This window comes from Chroicocephalus ridibundus, chromosome 2 (genome assembly GCF_963924245.1).
Source record: "Chroicocephalus ridibundus chromosome 2, bChrRid1.1, whole genome shotgun sequence".
NCBI classification, from domain to species: domain Eukaryota; kingdom Metazoa; phylum Chordata; class Aves; order Charadriiformes; family Laridae; genus Chroicocephalus; species Chroicocephalus ridibundus.
Window position 1 is genome coordinate 137,826,487 of NC_086285.1, and position 22,019 is coordinate 137,848,505.

At 41.0% G+C, this 22,019-nt stretch overlaps 1 protein-coding gene across 5 annotated transcripts in view; it reads right to left on the reverse strand.

Moving 5' to 3' along the window:
• Positions 1–22,019, reverse strand: part of ZNF704 (zinc finger protein 704) — a 116,325-nt gene that overhangs the window by 85,270 nt on the left and 9,036 nt on the right. For all 5 annotated transcript variants that reach the window (XR_010070039.1, XR_010070038.1, XR_010070037.1 and 2 more), the window contains exon 2: positions 9,053–9,300. Coding sequence is in view for 1 of the 5 variants with exons in the window: in XM_063327103.1 (XP_063183173.1) it covers positions 9,053–9,300 (248 nt within the window). In the remaining 4 variants the exon portion in view is untranslated. The remainder of the gene's footprint in view (positions 1–9,052; positions 9,301–22,019) is intronic.

Consider the following 22,019-nt stretch of genomic DNA (forward strand, 5'->3'; position numbering starts at 1 on the left):
ACTGATAAACCCTTGTACACATAATGCAAGTATATTGCTATAAATGGAGAAAACTCACACCTTCTTTAGAAAAGTGTAAAACGAATGTTTTCATGGAGATGATGCTAAAGGAGTTAAGACAGAAATTTCTAAAAATATTTTACAAATAATAATCAGTGACACAACTTCTCTGAGAAAGGCCAGCTTCATGTCTTTCCTGACCCCTCAATGATACAACATCGAACACCACTGCATAAACTAGAATATTTTAATTTTATAGCATTTAAATAAAATTATAGCTATGAACATAGCTACGATGTATGTAATCTATGCAGCCATATACATTGTAACCCATTCTTGCACGTTTCACAGATAGACAAGTTATAAACCATGTACCCATTGACTTTTTTCTTTTTCTCAGCACAGATGGCATTTCAAGTGGATTTTTTTTTTTGTGCCACAGCTAACACAAACCACAAAGAAATTACTCTTATTGAATATTGCCTGCTGTTGAAGAGTGTTTGGAAATTACACTCCATTTTTTAAGGGAACTGAAGAGCAGAGAACAAGCCCTGCATTCACATCAATGGCTAACAGATAAAGCAGCAACGCTGACTGAATGCAGCTCTTCAAGAACCCGTGCCTAATGGTCGCTGCAGATTAACCACACATTTTTCCTCTGCGCCACATTAGAGGAATTCATTGAAATTTGCTTGGTAATGAGATCACTGTCCATTGGCAACTTCCATCACACAGATAAAATTATTTAGACTTTTCTCTTGGCTAGCAGTGGAGGAAGACTTTAAAGAGAAGTAGTTACACTTCTAGAGATGAAGACAAATCTTTCTCAGCAGTGCTTTGAATACGGGATTTTATAGAGAAATGGAAAGCTGATTTATATGTGTATATAGACATATGTATACACACACAAGCAAAACCTTCTTTTGAAAATAATAATTACCTACAATAATACAGACTGCCATGTCAGGCAGTAGGGCAACTTAGCATTACCACATTTAATTGCACAACCAAATTTTCATGCTTTTATTTTTCACTGGAATTTCATTCCCTGGGAACACCATTGCAAGTCCACAGTTAAAAAACTGGACAATAACACTGGCCAAAAATCCAGATGCTTAAAGTCACCAGCTGGCGTTAGAAGTTCCCTCTCCTAATATTAATACTTCCGCACACATCAGAGGACAGGGTGAACATTGACAACTATGGAAACCCAGGAATAATGAACTAAGAGGTCCATGTGATGACCAGTTGCTACAAAAAAGCCCTACCAAACAGAAAGCCACTTATTCATGAGAAGTAAGCTTTATCCATATTCTTGCTAGGTCCATCACTCTTAGATCATATCCTGCTCTCACAGGATCAAGTATACTAAACCAGGCTCAAAGGCTACAACCACATGCAGTTGCCGTTATACCAAATTGTGAGAAAATCCCTATCAAATGCAAAACACTATGAATAAAGAGCAGAAAAAGCACCTTGCTTTATTCATGAGATTAATATTCCCTTTGCTTTGAACACTGCCAGGAAAAAAATACCTTAAGAGTAATGTTAACTCATCCAAAATTCACACTTTAACAAGAATATTATGTTGGCAAAATCCTGCTGGAGAGGCCAGCCAGCTTATCCAAGACTGCTGATGAAAGAATAAATTGTCACGTAACTGGTTCCTCTACAACCTGCAACTGATTAGACATGATGGCTGTGGAGATGTCAGCAATACAGTTAAGTAAGAGATATACCATCTTTAAGGTCCCTTCCAACCCAAACCGTTCCATGATTCTGTGGTCTTGAAACGCTCAGATACGCACACAGTACAACACAAAGGAGAGAAATGGGGGAACTGACAAAAGTCCAGTGGAAAATAAAGATACGTCATGCACACTTTCAGAATAAATTTTTCTACAGCAGGGGATCTTACATCTTTCTCAACAAATGATCCTACCCAACATATGGCTCTCTGGCAGTGGGGACCTTCTGAATGCTAATGCCCGAGTCTGTACCACCCAGCTATGAAATCCAACCATCTTTATAGCAAGCTCAACCATCCCTACGGTCAGCTACCCTTTGAATGGGACAGGCCTATTGAGCGTGTCCTCTGCTCCCCAGCACTCTTAAGACTTGATCCATCTCACCACTTGAAAGGTGAGTTTCCAACAGTTTGCAAGGAGTCACAAACGTGGTCATCTGTCTCAGCATCGCGAGAAGCTGGTTCAGCTGTCACAGCAACAAACACCATGCACACCCAGGGAAGTAATCTGGAAGATGACATTCCAGTTAAATGAGCAAGGTGACTTTTGAAGGTCTAGTTTGTCTCTGTGGTAGCTACCTGCAAAGTTTTTTATTTGCAATTTAATCTACACTTCTCAAAGAAGTTTCTGCTACAGCCCTTCTGCATGCTGCAGGCAGATCAAAGGCATCTCGAGCTGAAAGCACATAAACAGTCTTTCCAGAACATGAAGAAAATGTAGTAGTAGAAAACAGCATCAAGAAATACATAGTTTTTTACTTCAAAATGTACTAACAAACCAATTCTCTGATTGCTCTTTGGATAAGCCTCTTTTTCCCCGCCAACAGTCAGATCCTAGAAGGTACCGCACCTTTTTGCAGCGGACCACGACGAGCAGTTTACCATCAATATGAAACATAATCAAGCTCTAATGACTGCTTGGGTGAAATCCAATCAAGCTGCACACATACTTAACTAAAGTAGTCTAGCAAAACAAAGCAACAATTTACTACTTCAATAATTAGCTGGTGTGGATATTTGGAGAAGCTGCTTTTAAATGCATGGTACTGGCAACTGCCAACATTTTTACAGAAGCCCTGAAATACGGGAATGACTCTGGGAGTAATTCTCATCATATGAAAAACAACCGTTTCCAAAGTTTCTAATTACCACAGATGCACAGAAAATAAAACTTAAGAAATGGGAGCATTCAACCTATAGGATGGTGAAAAAACCTCACGCTTCAATCAAGAGCTTTTGGGTAGAAGGAAAGCTAGAGAGCTCAGAAGCTCGTGGAGCTACAGTCAGTAAATCTGAAGCACAGCCTGGCTTCTTGACCTTTTGTTTTCATCCAATTTGACTGAAAAGCCTCAGCAGCCAACAAACAGCTGATGCCCTCTGAAGATGCCCCATCAATCCACTCTGCCGAAATTGTGAGGGGTACAGGAAAGGAGCTCCCCCAAGGAGAACTGAGGCGTCTTCTAAAACAGATGGAGAAGCATCACAGAATACAATCTCTGAATAAACAACACTTCTGGATAAACAGAAAAGCACAACTTCATTGTCGCGTGCTTCCCTCTGGGAGCAGATTGGGAAGTCCTCCTAGTGAGGATATCATAGTTAAGCAGATACTGCTTTTGATCTTGGAGTCAGGCTCCTGGGGAGTTTTGGCTATGAAAATATGCAAATATTTCCAGTGAAATGCACGGTACATAATCAATCATGCCCAGCAGGATTACGGATCAACAACACACTCTCTAATCAGAAGGCTGCCCAGAGTTCCTGGAGAGACCAGACAAGAATATCCTTTAAGGATGAGAATGTAGCACTACCTATACACTGTTTCTTTATAACGATGGTCAGAAAACACGTCTGCACTTCATTTCACTCCTGTTTTCTGTAGCTATTCTAGAGGACCTAAAGATGCAATGGGGGAGAGAACTCTTAGAGACGTTTCATTTACTTCATTTCAATTCTTTCACATATTCTTCCATTAAACTATAAACTAATTAGTAGATAAAGTATAGGTACGTGAATAAAAATTAATTTTGCCGTAATTGAGAAACTTTTTTTTTTTCTTTTATACAAAACAAACAGAAGACAGCAAAATCCAATATATTACTGTCATGGCAAATGTCACTGATTAATAGCAGTGAACCAGAAGAGCATGGGAACTAGAAGGTTTTATTACACAATAGCTATTTTCACACCATAGGAAGTGCTTAAGCAGCTGAGGTTTAGCTTTGGCTTGTCCTGTAAGAGCACAAATGATGTAGAAAAAGTTAGGCAGTTAGAAAGTTCATATTTCTTTCCTTTTTTTTTTGGAGAAGACAGGGTACAGGAGGACTGGGGAAAAGGAGAACGATGTGGCAAGGGGATAATAAAAATTTCACAATATTTTGAGGTCATCTAGCAAAAGGTTAACAAAAGCAAAACTATTCAAACACTCCCACCCAGCAGAGGGGTAGGAGCAATGCCTGCCTAGTTCCTTCTTTAAATCTCTTAACCTTTGGGATGTCTACAGTTACTCCTTTCTGAGACACAAGAAAGGACATCACTTCTGACATTAATTCATAGAGGTTTTGAAGGGTTTCCAGCTACAGCTGGTCCAAATACTTCTGTCTAGAAGGACCTTGAACCCCTTCACCATTTCCAGACACTTACTCTCACCTTTTACCCGAAAAAAGGAAACTTATCATAGAACGGTTTGGGTTAGAAGGGACCTTAAAGATGATCTAGTTCCAGCCCCCCTGCCATGGGCAGGGACACCTCATCCCTTCAGACTTCATCCCTTGCTCTCCATTGCCCACCCTTCCATCCTCACCCTCCAAGAGGCAGAAGCCGTTCCCCACGTCCCTGACCTGCACTGGGTCCCTACATCATGACTCACACCCTCACACCGACCATATCAGCAGCTCAGGCTTTTTCTCATCTGTCTTGTTGACTTGCTTTGGGAGTAAGTGTGCGTTATGGTACGTAACTGATGAAAATACAGATGAGCAAAAAGGCTCTGTTAACTTCCCTGCTGCTGCCTACTGGGGCCATCATCTTCGAGTACATCAGACCTCTACAGATGTAGCTGCCTGAAACACTGGTAGACCTGTGCTTGCTTCTGCCCACAAGACAAGGTGATTAGTCCCTCAGTAACACCACTCTCTTTTTAGAAAATGACCTTTCACTACTCAGATCCTAGGGATCTGGGCTGTGTTTGATCGTTCGTGTTTGAACTGCAGGTCAATCTAAAGCATACTCTCCTCTGTTGTACAGATAACATCTCAATTCTCAGAGATAATTGCAGTTTATAGTTGAGTGGTTAGGCCCCTTTCTCCAAGACAGCAGCCCTTTATGCACCAAAACTACCAATAAATTTAAACTTTAAAGAGAAAGGAAGGAATTCAAATTTCCTTATTGTATTAAACAATTCATCTGCTCAAGCTGAATAGTTACATTTAAGCACATCTGAGTTTCAGAAGTAGGAAAGCTATTTAATTCATATAAATTTTGTTCAAAATGACCAAATGAAGAAATCTGAAAAGGGAAAGACTTAATGCTGTTAACCTCTCATTTCATTTTTGCATTCCCAAGCATAAAAAACAGGAAGAAAAAGTCATGGTCTCCTCCTCTTTTAATCAAGTACAGCACATAATGTAGAAAGAAAGGTCTGCAGTATTTTTATAAGATGAAATAGAAAATGTAAACAACGAACTTAAAAATTTAATTTAATTTCAATATTAAAATTCTCCTACACACAATAAAATATTTGTTTCAGGTCTGCTACATCTAGCCTGATGCTATTAAAGCGCTGCCCTATGAAGCACCTTGAATATTCCAGGACTTTGATGGTTAAGACACCTCCCTTGTACACCAGGTACCCCAGTTCAGGTCCTTGTTCCAAATAAAACAACTAAAGAACCTGAACCCACACCTTCCACGCTTCAGGCAACTAGGTAAGTGTTGGGCTAATTATATCTAATTAATAACAGTTACGCACTTGCCTGAAGCGTGGAAGGTGTGGGTTCAGGCCCTTTTGATGTTGTATTAATTAATTAGATCTACCCCTTCATTCCGGATTTCATTAAGACACAAAATTCTGAAGTGTCCGTGATTGCCATTAGTTTCCCATTTTCCCGCACGTGCGACGGCCACCAGCCTGTCCCTGCTCTACACTTCCATCTACTGTAATTCCAGTGCACCTGAGTGTATCCATCACCCGGAACACCAGGGACCCAGTTTACATATTTTCACATTTCTAAAATTCCAGAGTCTATAAGCAATAACAAGAGCCCTGTGGGTGAATGCTTCAGAAGCAACAATTACTATGCCGGTGTTTTCTGAACTGTTAGTTATTTTGGATACAGGACTCAAAGATTTTCATTCTTATTCACTGAGATCCTTAAAAACAGATAAAATGGGATGGGCTTTGTTTCATTTTGTGGTGAAAGTGAAGTATACTTATCCACGTTAACAGCTCTTTTGCAGACACTGTGTCAGAGCTCTTAAGGAGACACTCACATGCCCTTGTTAATAAGGATTCTGCAGTTATTACAAACTTCTGTCTCAAAATCACTTACGTATTGTCCTGGGTTTAGAGAGATACCGCAAAATTTAACGTTACCCTTTACCTTGGCATCTGAAGTAAAGTGGGTAACCTTCTCAGCTCCACTAAGGTTTTAAAACAAAATAAATAGCAAGCTTCATTTCCATTGCATTTTTCTACTTCAAAACCACAGAAGAAAGTTTTTTTGTAAAAGGGGTGTATGTAGCAATAAGAAAATGAAGATCGCATTAAACTCCTTATTTCGCCTACGCTTTTGTAAACATAATCTGATTAATTCAAGATGACCTTTCACAACTGGATATGATAAATAATCTGCGAAGGCAATCCGCAAGCTGCAAAGGCGGATGAATGTTCTCATCAGAGGAGAGGACAGTTAGCAAGTCCTGCCAGGAGGAGAACAAAGGAGGAATTCACCTCTGTGGAACACGTAACTCCATCAGCGCAGTCCTAGAGAGAAGACTGGAAAAGGCTTACAAAGAGGCAGGAGAACGCCAAATGCCTGGACTCTTACTTCTCAGAGAATATGACTTAAGAGATCAAACTGTGCTGAAGAGGAAGAGAGGCTGGGCATTCCTCTCATTACAACAACAAATATTTAGTAAGATCTCCAAGCAAAGGTTTTAGTGTTCCTCCTGCCTGGTGTGGACAAATGGCCCAATAAATCACCTTAGATTAAAAGGGAAACTTGAACTTGTCCTCAAAACTGTAGCAACAGCAACTGAGATGTTTATCATACTATGAAATTTAGACTCTAGTTTTTTCTACTTCATTTTCTAATTCTCCTAAAGCAGCAGGTCAACCTGCATGTCTGAAAACACACAACAACATAATATGATCACTTATCTGTTTGCAACAAAACACACGAACAATGACCAATTTTAGAAGACGCCTTTGCAAATTAACATATTTCCTATCATCTTAAGCATCTTGTGCTCACAACTGGCGTCACAATTAGTCTTAAGAAGGCATTGAAGATGTTTATTCATTCTCATTTCCACCTTGTTGAGGAAAAAATGTTCATCCCTCCAAAGAGGGATGATCTTGCAGCTACAGAAAAGGGGAGCTTGACTCCTTCTTCAGGTGGATTATCTGCATGAAGCCACACAAAAAGGCCCTTAAATCCTGTACTTTGGCTGCCTGAATTGTAAAATGGAAATGCTAACATATGGTCGGTGCAGGACGTTGGACTAGGTGACTTCCTGAGGTCCCTGCTGACCAGAATTTTCTGATGGTCCTATTTGCTTTGAGACGCATAAATATGAATGAGAAGGACACTCAGCCACTGCAGGGTTGCTTACCGGTGAAAATTTCAAATACAATTTCAAGCCTTTAATGCATAGCTTTTTACTAGATATATGGGGAAATCCTGTCAAAATGCTCATGAACTTAGCAATTTTCACAAGTGTCATCTATGAGAGCCAGAGGAAAACAACAGTCACGCTGTTCTGGATGATGTAGCCGAACCTGATGGTTTATGTTGGGTTTCAGAAAGCAAACAAACCAAAAAACAACAAAACATCCAGTTTGACTACATATTTTTTAAGTGGCACTACTAATTCAGAAGGCATTTCACTGAATATTATGTGCAAGTGAATTTATCAGGCAGGTTAAGAAAAAAATCTGATGCCAACATGAAATTACAAACAACAAAAAGCAAAAGCACTTGTCATCTTGCAACACAGAATACTCGATTTGTTGTCAGTTTTTCACCATTAATACAGGTGAGACTGTTTAGCATTACTGGATATGTTTCTTTTATACTAATATTCAGCATTTCCTAGAGAAGTCATTCCCTTTCTCTCTCAAAGCAGTGAAGTCCTTCCCCAAAGTTCAAGGTTCTAGACTGACGTTTTCGAGCCCCTTCTGCTTAAATCACTAGCCAGTATGAAATTCTCAGTTTTGCCTTCTCTTACTATTATTCCACTTAAATATCAGGAAGCAAAAAAAATAGAAAAACAAACCTTGAATTTCTTGCTGTGATATAGGTCAAATCTCAGATTAAAGAACAAGTATTCTTCTCAAAATACTTCCCTATAAATAGTTTATAATTAAAAGTGGAACTGTCCAGATGTGAATGTTGAAGACACAAACATTTATGTGCATTCACAACAGATCCTCAAGGAACAATGAATTAAAAAGCAATACCGAAATCCCCAAATCCCCACTTTGTACAAATTTGATTTCCCTGAATTGGCTTTTCCTCACTACATTTTTCTAATACTTATTTTCATAGACCACGTTATGACCCAGCCCTATATGTACACGTATACAGGGATGTAACAGAACCTGAGATACTACATCCTCACTACACAGCGTAAGTCACTGCACACTTCCATGAGTATAGAGTGGTTACATGAATGACAGTACAAAAAATTTAAAAAATTCCTAGCAGGTAAGATGATTCTGTGTCTAATTTAGAAGATTTCTTCTCAGAATGAAGCTGGGTCAAAAATTTCTTCCCATTAAGACACATCCTTTTCTGGGAGCACCTCAGCTGCAGCACATTAGAAAAGCAAAAACATTCCAAAAGCAATACAGTCCTACACCACAGATGGTCTGTTTCTGCTACTAGTGTTTTCAGTCTTCTAGTAGATCTCTCAAGTATTAGAGTTGTGATTGACTTTAGACTGCTTGGACACGAATACTAGTCTCACCAGTTCACTGTACCGCTTACCAAATTTGCCTCTAATATCCCATTTGAAAAGAAGAGGGGGTAGAGCTTAAAACACAACACAACGCCAAAAAAAACCAAACCCAACTCTCCTTACCTTGCTGGAGGCACATCAATATTTGAAGAAACAACCTTGCGCTTCTGTTCCAGAAGACAAACAGAGCGAGTGTTTTCCTTTTCACACTCATGAGCTCTGTTTGGTTTTTTGGTCTCTGCTGTTTTTAAATCTTCCTCCTTTGTGGTGAACAGGAGAAACTGTTGGTCTGGCAGTTTTTGACTGATGTCACTTTTTACATCCTCCTGTTGAAATGCAGGGAAGGTCATTTCACGCTTGACGCTGGCTGCCTGTAAAATTAAAAGCAATTATTAAATTTTTGTCTAATTCTCCTGAAATGTAGGGGGGGGGAACCCAATACCCACAGGCATTTACTTCTAATTAGTTCTCTGAATCAGAGGATACCATTTCTTTGCCCTTTATAAATTCTAAAACTGCCATTAATTTCTCAACAGTGTTGAAGACTATCCTGGAAAATAAGCAATTCTTGTCCATTTGACAAGGCTATCAGTTACCTCTTAATGCTAAATTAAAAAGGTATTTGGAGTATCAGAAACCACAGTATATACAACATATATTTAATGTAAACACACCTGTGCTGCATAACTATGCAAAACAAATCATAGTTGTCCTCCTCTTAAAATTCCAGGAAAAAAAGGCAGATTTTACCTCGATAAAAGGCAACCAAGAAACTAAAGCACTTCCAACAGCCACTTAATGGGTTAACAGTTGTATTTGCAAGGAGGGTTTCTCGATGAGCATGAAAGTAATATGCTGTGATCCCACTTGAGCTGCCAGAAGGCAAAGGGGAGCAAGCGATGGTGGCAGGATCTCCACAAGGAGCCTGGCCAGCGGTGAGGAGGAGGTACACACACAGAAGCAGTGTCCGGTTGTCTCTTTGGCTGACAGTGCTTCCCAGATCTCCAGGCCTGCTGCTTCCCGTAAGCAAAGACTTCCCAGCCAAATAGGTATCTTAAGAGATAAGCTACCTCTCTGGAATATGACGTGTCAGTGTTTATAAAGAGAACTGTTGCAGGGATGCACTGAAGAGCATGGAAAGCCAGCAGAACCAAGCCACTCCACCTTCCCAGAAAGCAAAACCAAGTCCAGCATCTTGATTTTCCCCTGCAATACCGTTCCCTGGCCAGCTAGGTTCCTCAGCTTCACAGGGCCAGACCTATCTCCCAGGCTGTCGCCACCCTCTCATCCTGCCATACATCGGCCAAGCTCTTCCAGCCCTTCCACCTGCTGGCTTCCTCGTGTCCCTGTGAACACAGAGCCCACCAGAAGCATCTGCTAATAGAGTTATTTCTGGATATCTGTGCTTTTAGTACCAGGAACTTCAACTGGCAATTTGCCACAAGTCCAGGAGATGCACCAGGGCAGCAACCCCTCCACCCAACCCAAAAAGCCAGGCGAAATACAGACCAACAAAAGGGCTGCTTGTCCTGCCTCCAGCAGAGGTACTTCCATGCCACATGCACCACCTCGGAGAAATCCAGATGCCTTCTAGGACTCACAAACTGGTTTTTTTTAGATACTTGTAAATTACTGCTGATCTTTACGGTGGAGAAATCTGGGATGTGTCACCCTCAGACAGTAACAGCACCAATAAGCTGAAATTCCCATGTAAACTCTTCCCCCGTACTCCTCCTCCTTTTCATCATCAAAAAAAAAAATAATCAGTGTATATGTGTATATATTTGTAGATAAAAATGTATTATTCTCACCACAAATCTCCCTGTTTACAGCTTTCAGACCTTGGCAGGTATAAAAATGGTGCAAGCAATTTTAAGTCCACAGGAAAAATAATCTTGCCAAGGTAATTTTGTTTTGTTCGGCAAAGTATATAACATCGCTAGCGCATAAATACTTACAACTGATGATTTAATTGTCTCATTCTAGTGCTTTCATGGAAGGGCTTTTAGTTGCTTCAAGAACAAAACTAGAATTGTTACTTTATGAATGTAAATAGTAGAAAGAATTAGTCATTTTACACTCCTTCACACACAAACAGATGACACATTACCAAGAAAATCTGCCTGGAAGACAAAACAGTCAGCATGTGATCACACAGAATTAGGAGAAGACATATAAACAACAAATTTAATTCTGATTTAATGATTATTTTTTAAAAAACTTCTAGATTTACAGTAAGCCCTTTTTCGAGCGCCTGAGGATTTTAACAGATGCTGAGCTGCCTTCAATTTTCATCAAAATTGGCTTAGAAGTTATGCACCAAAGCAAAAAAAAAAGGCCTGAAAACAGCCAAGTTCCAATATCCAGCCCCTAGAAATTATACAATGCCAAACAAAAGTATGCGTAAGACTTGAATTCCATCCCCTCCATTGCCACATGGTCTTCCATTGCATGACCACACATCTTTTTTGATGGAATCTTCCATTGCATGACCACACATCTTTTCTTCCACCCTCTTTTTCCACCTTATCCGGTGCAGAGGATGGTGCTACGCAGGGCATGAGCTGCTACACCCGCTGTGCGTGGTAGGATGCTGGTGGGTACCCGGCAAGGTGCTGGTGTGGCACAGGTGGCACTCATGGCACAGGTATGAGACAGGACCCAGCAGTTTCCTCCTCGCTCTGCGCAGCCCTTAGTGGAGAAAGCACCGAGAGCAGGGGAGAGGGGCAGCCTCCCTCCTTCCCCGCTCCCCAATGCCAGGCTGAATACGGTATTCATCAGGATGATTTTTATTTTTTTTAACCCAATAAATCCATGATTTTACTGAAGGAAAAAAAATAGTATTTTTTTCCTCAATTTACGAAACTGTAATACTTTACTCAGTTTCAGCAAACACATTGTGCCATACGTTATTAAGTTTTCTTTATAGACCTAAATAGTGACAAGAGGTTGCAGACTCAGACTACAAGGCTAAATAGCAGGGCCTGTCATGATAGGACAAGGGGTAATGGCTTTAAACTAAAAGAGGGCAGATTTAGATTAGATATAAGGAAAACATTTTTCATTATGAGGGTGGTGAAACGCTGGCACAGGTTGCCCAGAGAGGTGGTAGATGCCCCATCCCTGGAAACATTCAAGGTCCGGTTCGATGGGGCTTTGAGCAACCTGACCTAGTTGAAGATGTCCCTGCTCACTGCAGGGGGGATGTTGGACTAGATGACCTTTAAAGGTCCCTTCCAACCCAAACCATTCTATGTTCTACAAAATACAGCCTAAAATATAAATAGCAGAATATTCGTACTGTGATACCAGGTATTCATATATAACAAAATTATTCACATCCAGTTCAAATATATTCAAATAACAGCTTGGTTTTCATACGTCAATGCGCCATAATTAATAGCCGTCCCCATGCAAGCATACAGAAGTGAGGAATGACAAAAAACACAGATGCACGTGTTCAGGTTGCACAGCTGCTGCCAAGAGTTCCGCTCCTTTGGCTAAATGGCCAGAAGCAGCAGAAGACCAAATCCGATGCTTATACTAACTCTCTTCCTCTCCTTCAGTTTTCAACAGATGTTTGGAAATATTAACCTCTTTCTAAACTTTCCCTTGAGAGTGATGGCAGATAAAGAATCTTTTCTGCTTTAAAAGCAGGTGATCATGAGAGAAAGCCAAGAGTTTCCCCCAGTTGCAAGTTTCCGGTAGCTTTCTCCTGCTCCCCAGGCAGTTTTTCTATTTTAATTCATCCATGCCTACGGGAGCCATTTCCACTTGAGACACCTGCCCTATCTGGAAGGGTACGGGGTCTTTTGCTGGAAATCCAGCCACCTACACAAGCAGCTGCTGATGTGGGGAGCAAAGAGGACCGCAGTCACTTGACTGATCAGGTTCCTCACTTTGTGGCAAACACGTTAACTACCAGGACCCTTCTGCTTTCAAGCTCTACTTCACCATCACTCACAGTTCAGAGATAATACGGACAATTTCCAATATATCTTTAGAGATAAGTAAGTGTTCTGTCATATCTTATCAGGAACTTTTTTGGGGGTCAAAGATCCTTCATATTCTTTTAACCACTTTGAGGCTTGTGGTGGTCCTCTAAGTCCTTAACATATTTCAGCAAAAATTTCATGGAAGGTCTAGTCCAAGTAGACACAGCCTGGCTCGGAGACAGACAGATGTTAACACTGTAACATCAATTTATTTCAGCTTACTCCCAACACTTCACTTTTCTCTTTCCTTAGTTGTTCTCAAACTCCATGATCACGTTGTTCCCTGATGATTTGGCTTTTATTGTCATCATACCTCCGCATTTGCCACCCTATTGCCTCCAGTATCAACTGCTGATAAAACCTAACAGAGTTTTTTCCATACACTTAATTAATTATTGCTTGTACAAAGCCATTTTATAACAGGTTGGTTTTCTATGCAATTCGTTGTGTATTTTCACCCTTAAGCCATTAGCAACCTTCAGCTTACTTTCAACCGAGTCCTTTGCAACCTGGCCTCAGGCAGCCGACATCACTTGGAAGTTCAGACACAGCAACAGGAATTACAAACCATCTGCAAATTTTAAAAGATAGTTTTGTTTCTGTCTGCAGTTACCCTCACCTGCCTTTGACAACTTCTCTCCCATCACCATTTGGCAAGGGAAACTTCTGATATGCCACACTCAGTATTACCTGCACCTTCCGCCCTGAAGTTCAGCTCTGGCACTGCCCCATGCTTTGGGTCTGATCTGGCTTTACTCCTTCCACTGCTTCTCAGCAAGCACCGGCCACGCCACTCACTCTCCTCTCAGGTTTTCAATACCTAGTAGCATGACCATTTTCATGAACTTCTTCAAAGGCATGACCTGGGTCACAGAGCAGTCTCCCCTTGCTTGTTTTGAAATATTCTTGCTTGTTGAGCGCAGCAGCATGGTGCTGTGGCAGCCCCACTCCAGCAGATCTAGACAGATGCTGCTTCAACCAGGCTGTTTAGTAATCACAGAACGGAAGGGACCCTAAAGATCATCTAGTTGCAAGTCAATGGCAGGGACACCTCCCACTAGACCAGGTTGCTCAAAGCCCCATCCAGCCCTTGAACACTTCCAGGGATGGGGCATCCACAACTTCCCTGGGCAACCTGTTAATCTTCCTGCAAAAACTGAAAGCAATTTTGTGCTTTGGTTTCTAAGTAGAAACTTTATTTAACAAAAAAAGGAAAGTGTTCTAGTTTCTGTTTTGAAGTTGTCAAGACAATAGTACATATTTAGGTTGAGGGTTTTACTTTTCAGTTCTTGCCTGATTCATTATTATTATTATTAAAGCGACAAAATTTAATACGTTGTGTGACAGCTGAATGATTACCTCAGTTAATATTTTCAGCAGTATATTAATAATTTTTCACTGCAAAAGTCATCTTAACTTGCCTATAGAAACTGTATTTGGTGGTGTCTTCTCATAACCAGCCCTGAACTCCACGTGCCCCAATCGAGACCATGAGTTGCAAAGGAAGTCCTGCCCAAATTAAAGCATGATTAACATCAACACAAATTTTGAGGAATTTAAAGAAATTTATTCTTTACAGAGGATGTGCAGACGGCAATTTTTCAATAGTTTAGGCTTTAACTTATCTGCAGTCAATTTTTGTTATGCCCCAAAGCACAGCCTGATAAGATGCTCACGTTGCAGTCAAACTTCAGTCTTCTCCGATTTCAGTCCAATTTCAGCTTGGATTTTGCCCTGAACAGCAGAAAAATTATCGATCAGACAGCTCAAGTATCGAACTGCCTAGTCAAAGCATCAGCAAACACTAAAGTAGTCCTACCATATTTATATGCAAATGCAGAGACTTACATTTGACAGATTATATATGTGATCTCTTGAGTACAACCTGACTGGGCTTTAGCATCTTCCCTTGCTTCTGGTGCACTGCTGCTTAAAAACTAAAGTTATTTAATTTTCAAATAGTTCACTAGCATTTAACAGGGATCAAGATGCCTGTGTTTCTTATACAATGGAAAGTACTAAACTCCCCAAAATATTAGCATCATTTACCTGTGTGTGACCCAAATGTTCAGAAATATGCCTTTGAATGTGAAAACTGACTCCCACCTATGTTCTTTCAAATTTCCAATTTTTTTACGCGTTACCTGCAGATCCAGGTGGGCACACCAGGAGCACAGACCTCATTTTTAACAGGCTTTGTAATGGTCTACACCAACAGATGGCAATAGAGAAAAAATACCGAAAGAATTGCCTACTTTGTTGACGGTTTTATTAACAATTCAGGGGCTGATTTACCAACGAGGAGTCGGGCAGTGGATGTGATGGAAGTTTACAAGCAGAAGGCAGCTGCCCAGCACAGAGCATCGCACGCCCAAGCAGCACTGCCTCCAACCCTGTGGCTTGAGGCAGCACCTCGATCAGAGGGCTGATGCACCTCTCCTACGGGGACAGGCTGAGAGAGTTGGGGTTGTTCAGCCTGGAGAAGAGAAGGCTCTGGGGAGACCTTATAGCAGCCTTTCACTACTTCAAGGGGGCCTACAAGAAAGCTGCAGAGGGACTTTTTACAAGGGCATGTGGTGACAGGACAAGGGGTAATGGCTTCAAGCTGGAAGACAGCAGATTTAGATGAGATATCAGGAAGAAATTTTTCACTATGAGGATGGTGAGGCACTGGAACAGGTTGCCCGGGAAGTTGTGGCTGCCCCATCCCTGGAAGTGTTCAAGGCCAGGTTGGATGGGGCTTTGAGCAGCCTGGTCTAGTGGGAGGTGTCCCTGCCCATGGCAGGGGGGTTGAAACTAAATGATCTTTAAGGTCCCTTCCAGCCCAAACCATTGTATGACTTTATGATCTTCAATGAAGCTACAACGATTTACTCCAGCTGAAGAAGATGTAGACACCGATTGTGTCTGCCTGCCAAGAAGCAGGCCAGCAAACAGGGGCTCGGCAGAGCAAGGCTTGTGTCACGCTGTCAGGCAGCAGGATGGCCATGAGAGCCCCGCAGGCTCCCCTGATCTTCTGGGGGGACACCGGCTAACTCCTATTTCTCCTCACGTTGTCTGCTGGGATTCTGGAAGGACTCAGATGTCTGAGAAAGTCCCCTCCGTGCACAATTTGAATCCTAGAGGCTTGGGTAAATTAAATAATCATGCAACTATGGCCTATTATGTTTTGTTCATACAGATAAAAGAGCTCATTTTATAACAACAGCAATAAAAGTACCTGTAAAAAACACTAATTTTAATTTAAGGGGGTAAAAATTTTACTAATTTAAAATTACGGGGGTGTAGGGAAGTACCTGCACAAAAGTTGACTGCATCCAAAACTCCCTATAAAAAAAAAAACACGCTACTGGGAATACGCTTTGGGAAACTAGCTGCTTAAAAAAAAAAAAGACTTATCTTAATAATCCTGATGCCATTGCCATGTTTCCATTTTTGTACAAACTTCCTTTTCTCCCTCAACCCGTGAAGTTATACTTCTTTTATTTCAGCTACAGGCCACCATAACTGGACTCAACCGCAGTGTCACTTCATTCCAAAACCAACAGGATCCCTCACAAGCCACACTGGATGCTTTCCACATTGCAGGGAGGCAGGAGGAGGGGAGAGAACACGTTAATTAAAAAACTATTAAAAAAAAACCCAACACCCCCAACAACAGTCACCCAACACATGGCTCCAATGCTGGATAAATGTGCATTGTCAATAAATAATTTTAACTTAATTGTGAGTCCTAGCCACAATATGTACAATATGTCCTATGTACAGTATCAACACTATATAGCTGTTAAAGAAGACAGTTCAGAATAAGGATTTTTGATTTCCATCTGACTTACTATGTAATCGGTTGGTCTAATTCCATCAAAAAACTCTTTTGATTAAACACCAATAGCTACAAGATGGTTTAGCACCAGCCAACCTGCTGTATAACTCTTTTGGTTTTTATAAACAATTTTTTCATTCTGACTTTATGACCATCTCTTTCTGTTTTCTGAAATAGTTGTAAGCATGCTAAGTGCTAGGGACTGCCAATAAAACTTCCATCTGGTAAGAAAACAAAAGTCACAGGATTATTTTTTTTTTAAACAAGGCTTTAACAACATTTTTGATCCACTACAGAAGAAAAATGCAGCTCAACAGGGGAAGGAAAATAAGGAATCAAGATATTTCACCATAGTGTATTAATGGAAAACAATAATGAAATGTATGTCCTTAATACGATACACATTTTAAAAGTCCAGCCATAACAAGAGCTTAGTAACTGCAAGGCTCTTTTCAGGCCAGCCTGAACAGCTAGGCTATCCTCTAGGGACAGGGATAAGCCACTTTTCTGAACAACAAAGAAATCAGGAATAAAGTTCACAAGCAACAATGAGAAATACCGAACTTATTACCAAGATAACATCATGCAAATAAAAAACAGTTAAGTTAAATCCCCAGAAGGACAAAGGTTTTGGTTTATTTGTACTACTTCATACAGTATTTCCAGTTCAAGTTCCCATAACAGAGTTTTTTATGTAAAAAGGCTCTAATTTTTGCCATCTCAAACGGCATCCTCACTGGAAGGACAGAATGCATTGAATTTCCAATTCACCAGAAATCTTTATTCATACTGGAATACAAAGAGATAAGACAGATTCTCGTAATGATGCTTGGAAATAATCTGCCCTGAATTTCAATGTATTATTACATTTTCGAGTATATTTTGCATTTAATTACTCACTTCACCAGCAGTTGCTCATTACATATAAACCATGTCAATCTAATCACTCGAAGCATTTGTAAACTGCTGCTCTCTAACAATACAGAAGATACTGCATTTTAAGGTCACTGTAAGTGTTCTTTACAATATGTAGTATGCATTACTGTATAGTAACGTAGTAATCATTTTCAGCCAGGCTAGGACAAAGTCCCTATCTTCAGCATTTGACCGAATATACAAAACCATCCACAGAATGTATTTTCTAGATTTTAAAATACAAATCTAAACATGTGTGTGGCCTGGATTCACGATATGGTGTTAGGCAGCAAGAACCAGGAGTCAGCAAGAAGTTTCCACCCTTTCATCATCACATGTATGTCAGCGCTTATCTGGCTAAATATAACTCATCTACAAAACCCGTGTGCCCCAGCACCAGCCTAAGGTGTTTCTGAATTATGTACCATCTACCCAGATGAATGACAGAAACTTTCACTCCCACATTTGAAATTCGGTGCCCATCCAGGTACTTCTTGTATCCCAAATAGAACAATTGCCAATTTGTGACATTTGAAGTTCTGCACTAACTGTCCCCAGCAGCACAGAGGTTATTAAAACTGGACAGAGAGATGTTACTAAGATTACAGGGGGAGACCGCGAGGAAGACTGGGAATCCATGGCCCTTCCCATACACCATTTTCAGGTCAAAACAAAAATGGTTCAGAGATATTTGAGCATTCTTCTCTCTACCATATGAACAAAAGGATGAAGATGTGAAAGTACAGCAGCTTCCTTTCCCATCCCATACGAGCCATATCCATTTCCTTACAGAAAAGCACATGACATGACTTCTAAGATAATCAGACACCAATTAGTAACCATTACCATAAATTAATACCAATTATTGAATGCGTATATCTTCAAAATTTGCTTGCAATGTTTAATTCTCAAAGAAATAACTCCATGCTCTGTAGTCTGGAGATGCTGCACAGGCAAGTGGATGCCTGCGGACCCGGCTAGCTGGGTTCAACTGGACGACAGCCCCCCGGCATGGCACGTCTGGAAGAATCTCAGCAGACGTCTTTCAGCCCTGTCTTCCTTTTCTTAAATAAAACAAGCCCCTGAGAAACACACTGCCTCTAAACATCTAAAAATTAAGAAGCTAGCTTGGAAAGCCTTAAACAGAAGGAAAGTGGAGGATCGTAGTCGCAAGAAAACCAGGTTCATTTTTCATTTAGCGATCCTGTTGTTGCACTTCAGTATTTGCTAAACACGCTCATCATAGAGCGCTTGGATACTCCACCAGGCTAAAAAGGACTTGGCCGGCCAGGAACAGGCAGCCATAATTGCCTTGCCAATTACTGGCTTCCCAAACAGCCAGTTTAAAATGAACTAAACCAATTATCACATTTTCTTGCAGCGACGTACGTGCCTGGCCGTGCGAGCGGGACGGGTGTTTGCCAGGCAGCGCATCCTCGTCGCCTCTCCTGCGGCAAAAGCAGCATGAGAAGTGCCCCGTGCCACCAGGACAAGCTGCGCCTATGCACAGGACAGGAGAGGGACTGGAAATGCCTGCCCTGGGCTGGCCAAGGAGCACTGAAGGGCAGAAGAAGAGGATACACCTGGGTCTTGCTGGCCACCACTGGGAAAGTTTGAAAAGTCTGGAATTGGAGATAAAAACGAGTGTGCTAATGCAGGGTAGCAGGGAAGTTCAAACAAACTTTTTTGTTCTTATTTCTATTACATTACTGCTCACAATTACAATCTGTAATTAGTGAGCACCACCAAATCAGCTGTTCTCACTGCACTGGCTGAAGCCGTGAAAACTCACATCAGGGTATTTTCTATGGTAAGCCTATGAACATCTATTTTCTCTGAAATGGTGATTTTTCCTACTTGTAAGAGATGCAAAGAGGGTCCTAATGGCAGTGAGAAAGTTTCTACTGTCTTTGCTGCCCCTAATTTTGATTCTGTCTACATTAAGAAGTTGTATAGAACAGCTTCGGTTTTAAGTAACTTAATACAGCCTTGTGTACGGATTGTCTTATGGACAGAAATATCGGTCTGGCCTGTATTACCCAAATTTCATGTACAAATAAAATATCTTTAATTTCAACTATTTCGAGACCATTGCTGGAGATGTACAAGAAGATCCACTTGTTTCTCTTTTCATTTGCTGGTGGTTTGGGATCAGTAAGGATGGCAGCGGTTCAAAGCAGAAGGGAGAAATACCACCACCACTTTTATCACCTCATTCGGGATTGAGTAGGAAGAGCTCCCAAAAATCACACCATACAAGAGGCAGCGGGGAACTCCCTTACTAGATTTTGGAAATGCTGCCTCACTGCTCCTCAGTAAGAAACCCTTGATTGGTTCATCTGCATTTGAAAGCCCTCCTCCTCTGTCTGGATAGAGATACATAGCAGAGTATGTCTACAGAGAAGAAAAACAGATTAGCTTTATTTTCAAGATCTCTTGCAAATATGGTACAGAGAGGTGTGAGATTTCTAAGGTCAGAAGCAACTGTCTGTCTTCAGAAGTAGCCGGCCAAGATGAGATGCTGCAGATCCCAAATCACTCAAAAGGAATATGGAAATGTAATCCATTTGCCTTAACATTCTGGGAATAAAGAGACTGCTCTTTTTTTGTTTGTTTAAATGATGGGATTTCAGTTAAATTAAACCAAGGTAGTTCACAGATGTATCCAACTGTTGTAACTTTTGAATGAAGCAGGCATTGTGAATGAAAGCTTCAAGGGCCAGTGCTGATCTAAATCAACTAAGAATCAGAACCAGAATTAAGTGCACATCCTTATCTCCTCTAACCGATCTCAACTCTGGAATTAGAAAGCATGGTCCTTCAGAAGAGATGAACAAGCAAGGAGTGTTGCCCACAGTTAAGAGATTCTCCCAAATCTATGTTTGGCTCCAGACAAAAACATTTAGCAGTTTTCCTGTTCAGAGTGGGAGAGGTGCCAAAAACTTAGTTTATTTTTGGGTCTGACTACACAGAGAAATGGTACCAGAGAGTTCCATCTCATTATCCTATGAAGCAATGGAATAACACTCAGAGAAACCTGCAGAGACCAAACATGACCTTCTCTTCCTCAGCCACTCCAGAAACCAGCCCTCTATCAAAGCACTAGAGGGATGCAACTATGTCTCATTGGAGAAGAGCCTTCACAAAGAACCTGAAGAACAATCAAGCCCAAAGTCAAGCACAGCCCAACCAGTCAAAAGGATGCTGTCCTCTAAAGGAGGAAGGCTTGCTCCCTTGCTCGCCTTTCTTTTCCTCGCTATGCATGTCCTAGCTGTGATATCCCTTCTTTTCCTCTGCACTATCAAGATGCTTGACCGGCCCTTCCCTGAGTCACCTTAACTTACTGAGGTTACGGAGTCTAGAGACTCTCTGCTGCACGTGTTTCCCGCTGTTTCGGTAGCCCACAAAAGCACACAACAAATTCTGGCACAAGTCCAAGGTAGCCAGTGCATGGCTGGGAGCTGGAGGAAGGACAGAGAGGGGAATGCTTCACCCGTTTTGGAACCAACAAAATATTAAATCATCTCACCACGGCTCCACAAACACCTCTTGGTTTTACCCAGTGCCTTCACACAAAGCATTCTGTGCTGCAAAGGCTGCTGCCCCAGCCGAGGGACCTACCAACATGGAAAGAGAAACACCTGCAAGACCAACCACTTCTCTCCTGCCATGAGAAAGTAAGAACAATTGTCTACAACAGTGATGGCCATGCATGTTGAGGCAAAGTATCAATGCAAATCCTTCGCAAACACCAGTTCACCCTTATTCATTTTTTTCTGCTTTTTTCCATACAGCTCTGTAAACCAGATGAGGACCACTTTCCATGGCCTTATGAACCATGAGCTACAGAGGAACCACCACTAATTTAGACCTAAGAGCAGCAAGAACTGCATCACAGTGTTCTCTTTAGAAGTATTTCAAAGTAGAAGAATCAGATTTTTTTTTTCCTTTGGCAGTACTTATATTTGTCACAGTTACATTAAAAAAAAAGTGACTTGTTGAGAAATATGAGGTCAAAACCATTTTTGATCCAAAGAGAGCTCTTTCCGCCATTTCAAAGGGTTATGCACGTACACAGAAAAGATCAGGTTGGCTCAAATGTTTAGCTTGCCAACTTTACAAAGTTCAATTTGTAGAAGGTTATTGTACAATTTGTTCTCTATGTCAGTACGATGCAAGCGTTAGCCACTTTATCTGCTGAAGCAGAAAAAAATATTTAAGTAACTATCCAGTCTTATGACTGCCTGTTATAATTGCGTTGCCTATCTGAAGTTCAAGTAACCTCTTCTCTGCTATGTTAAAAAAATACATTAAAGATGGCACAATGATGAGCTATATAATTTCACACTTCGGTATC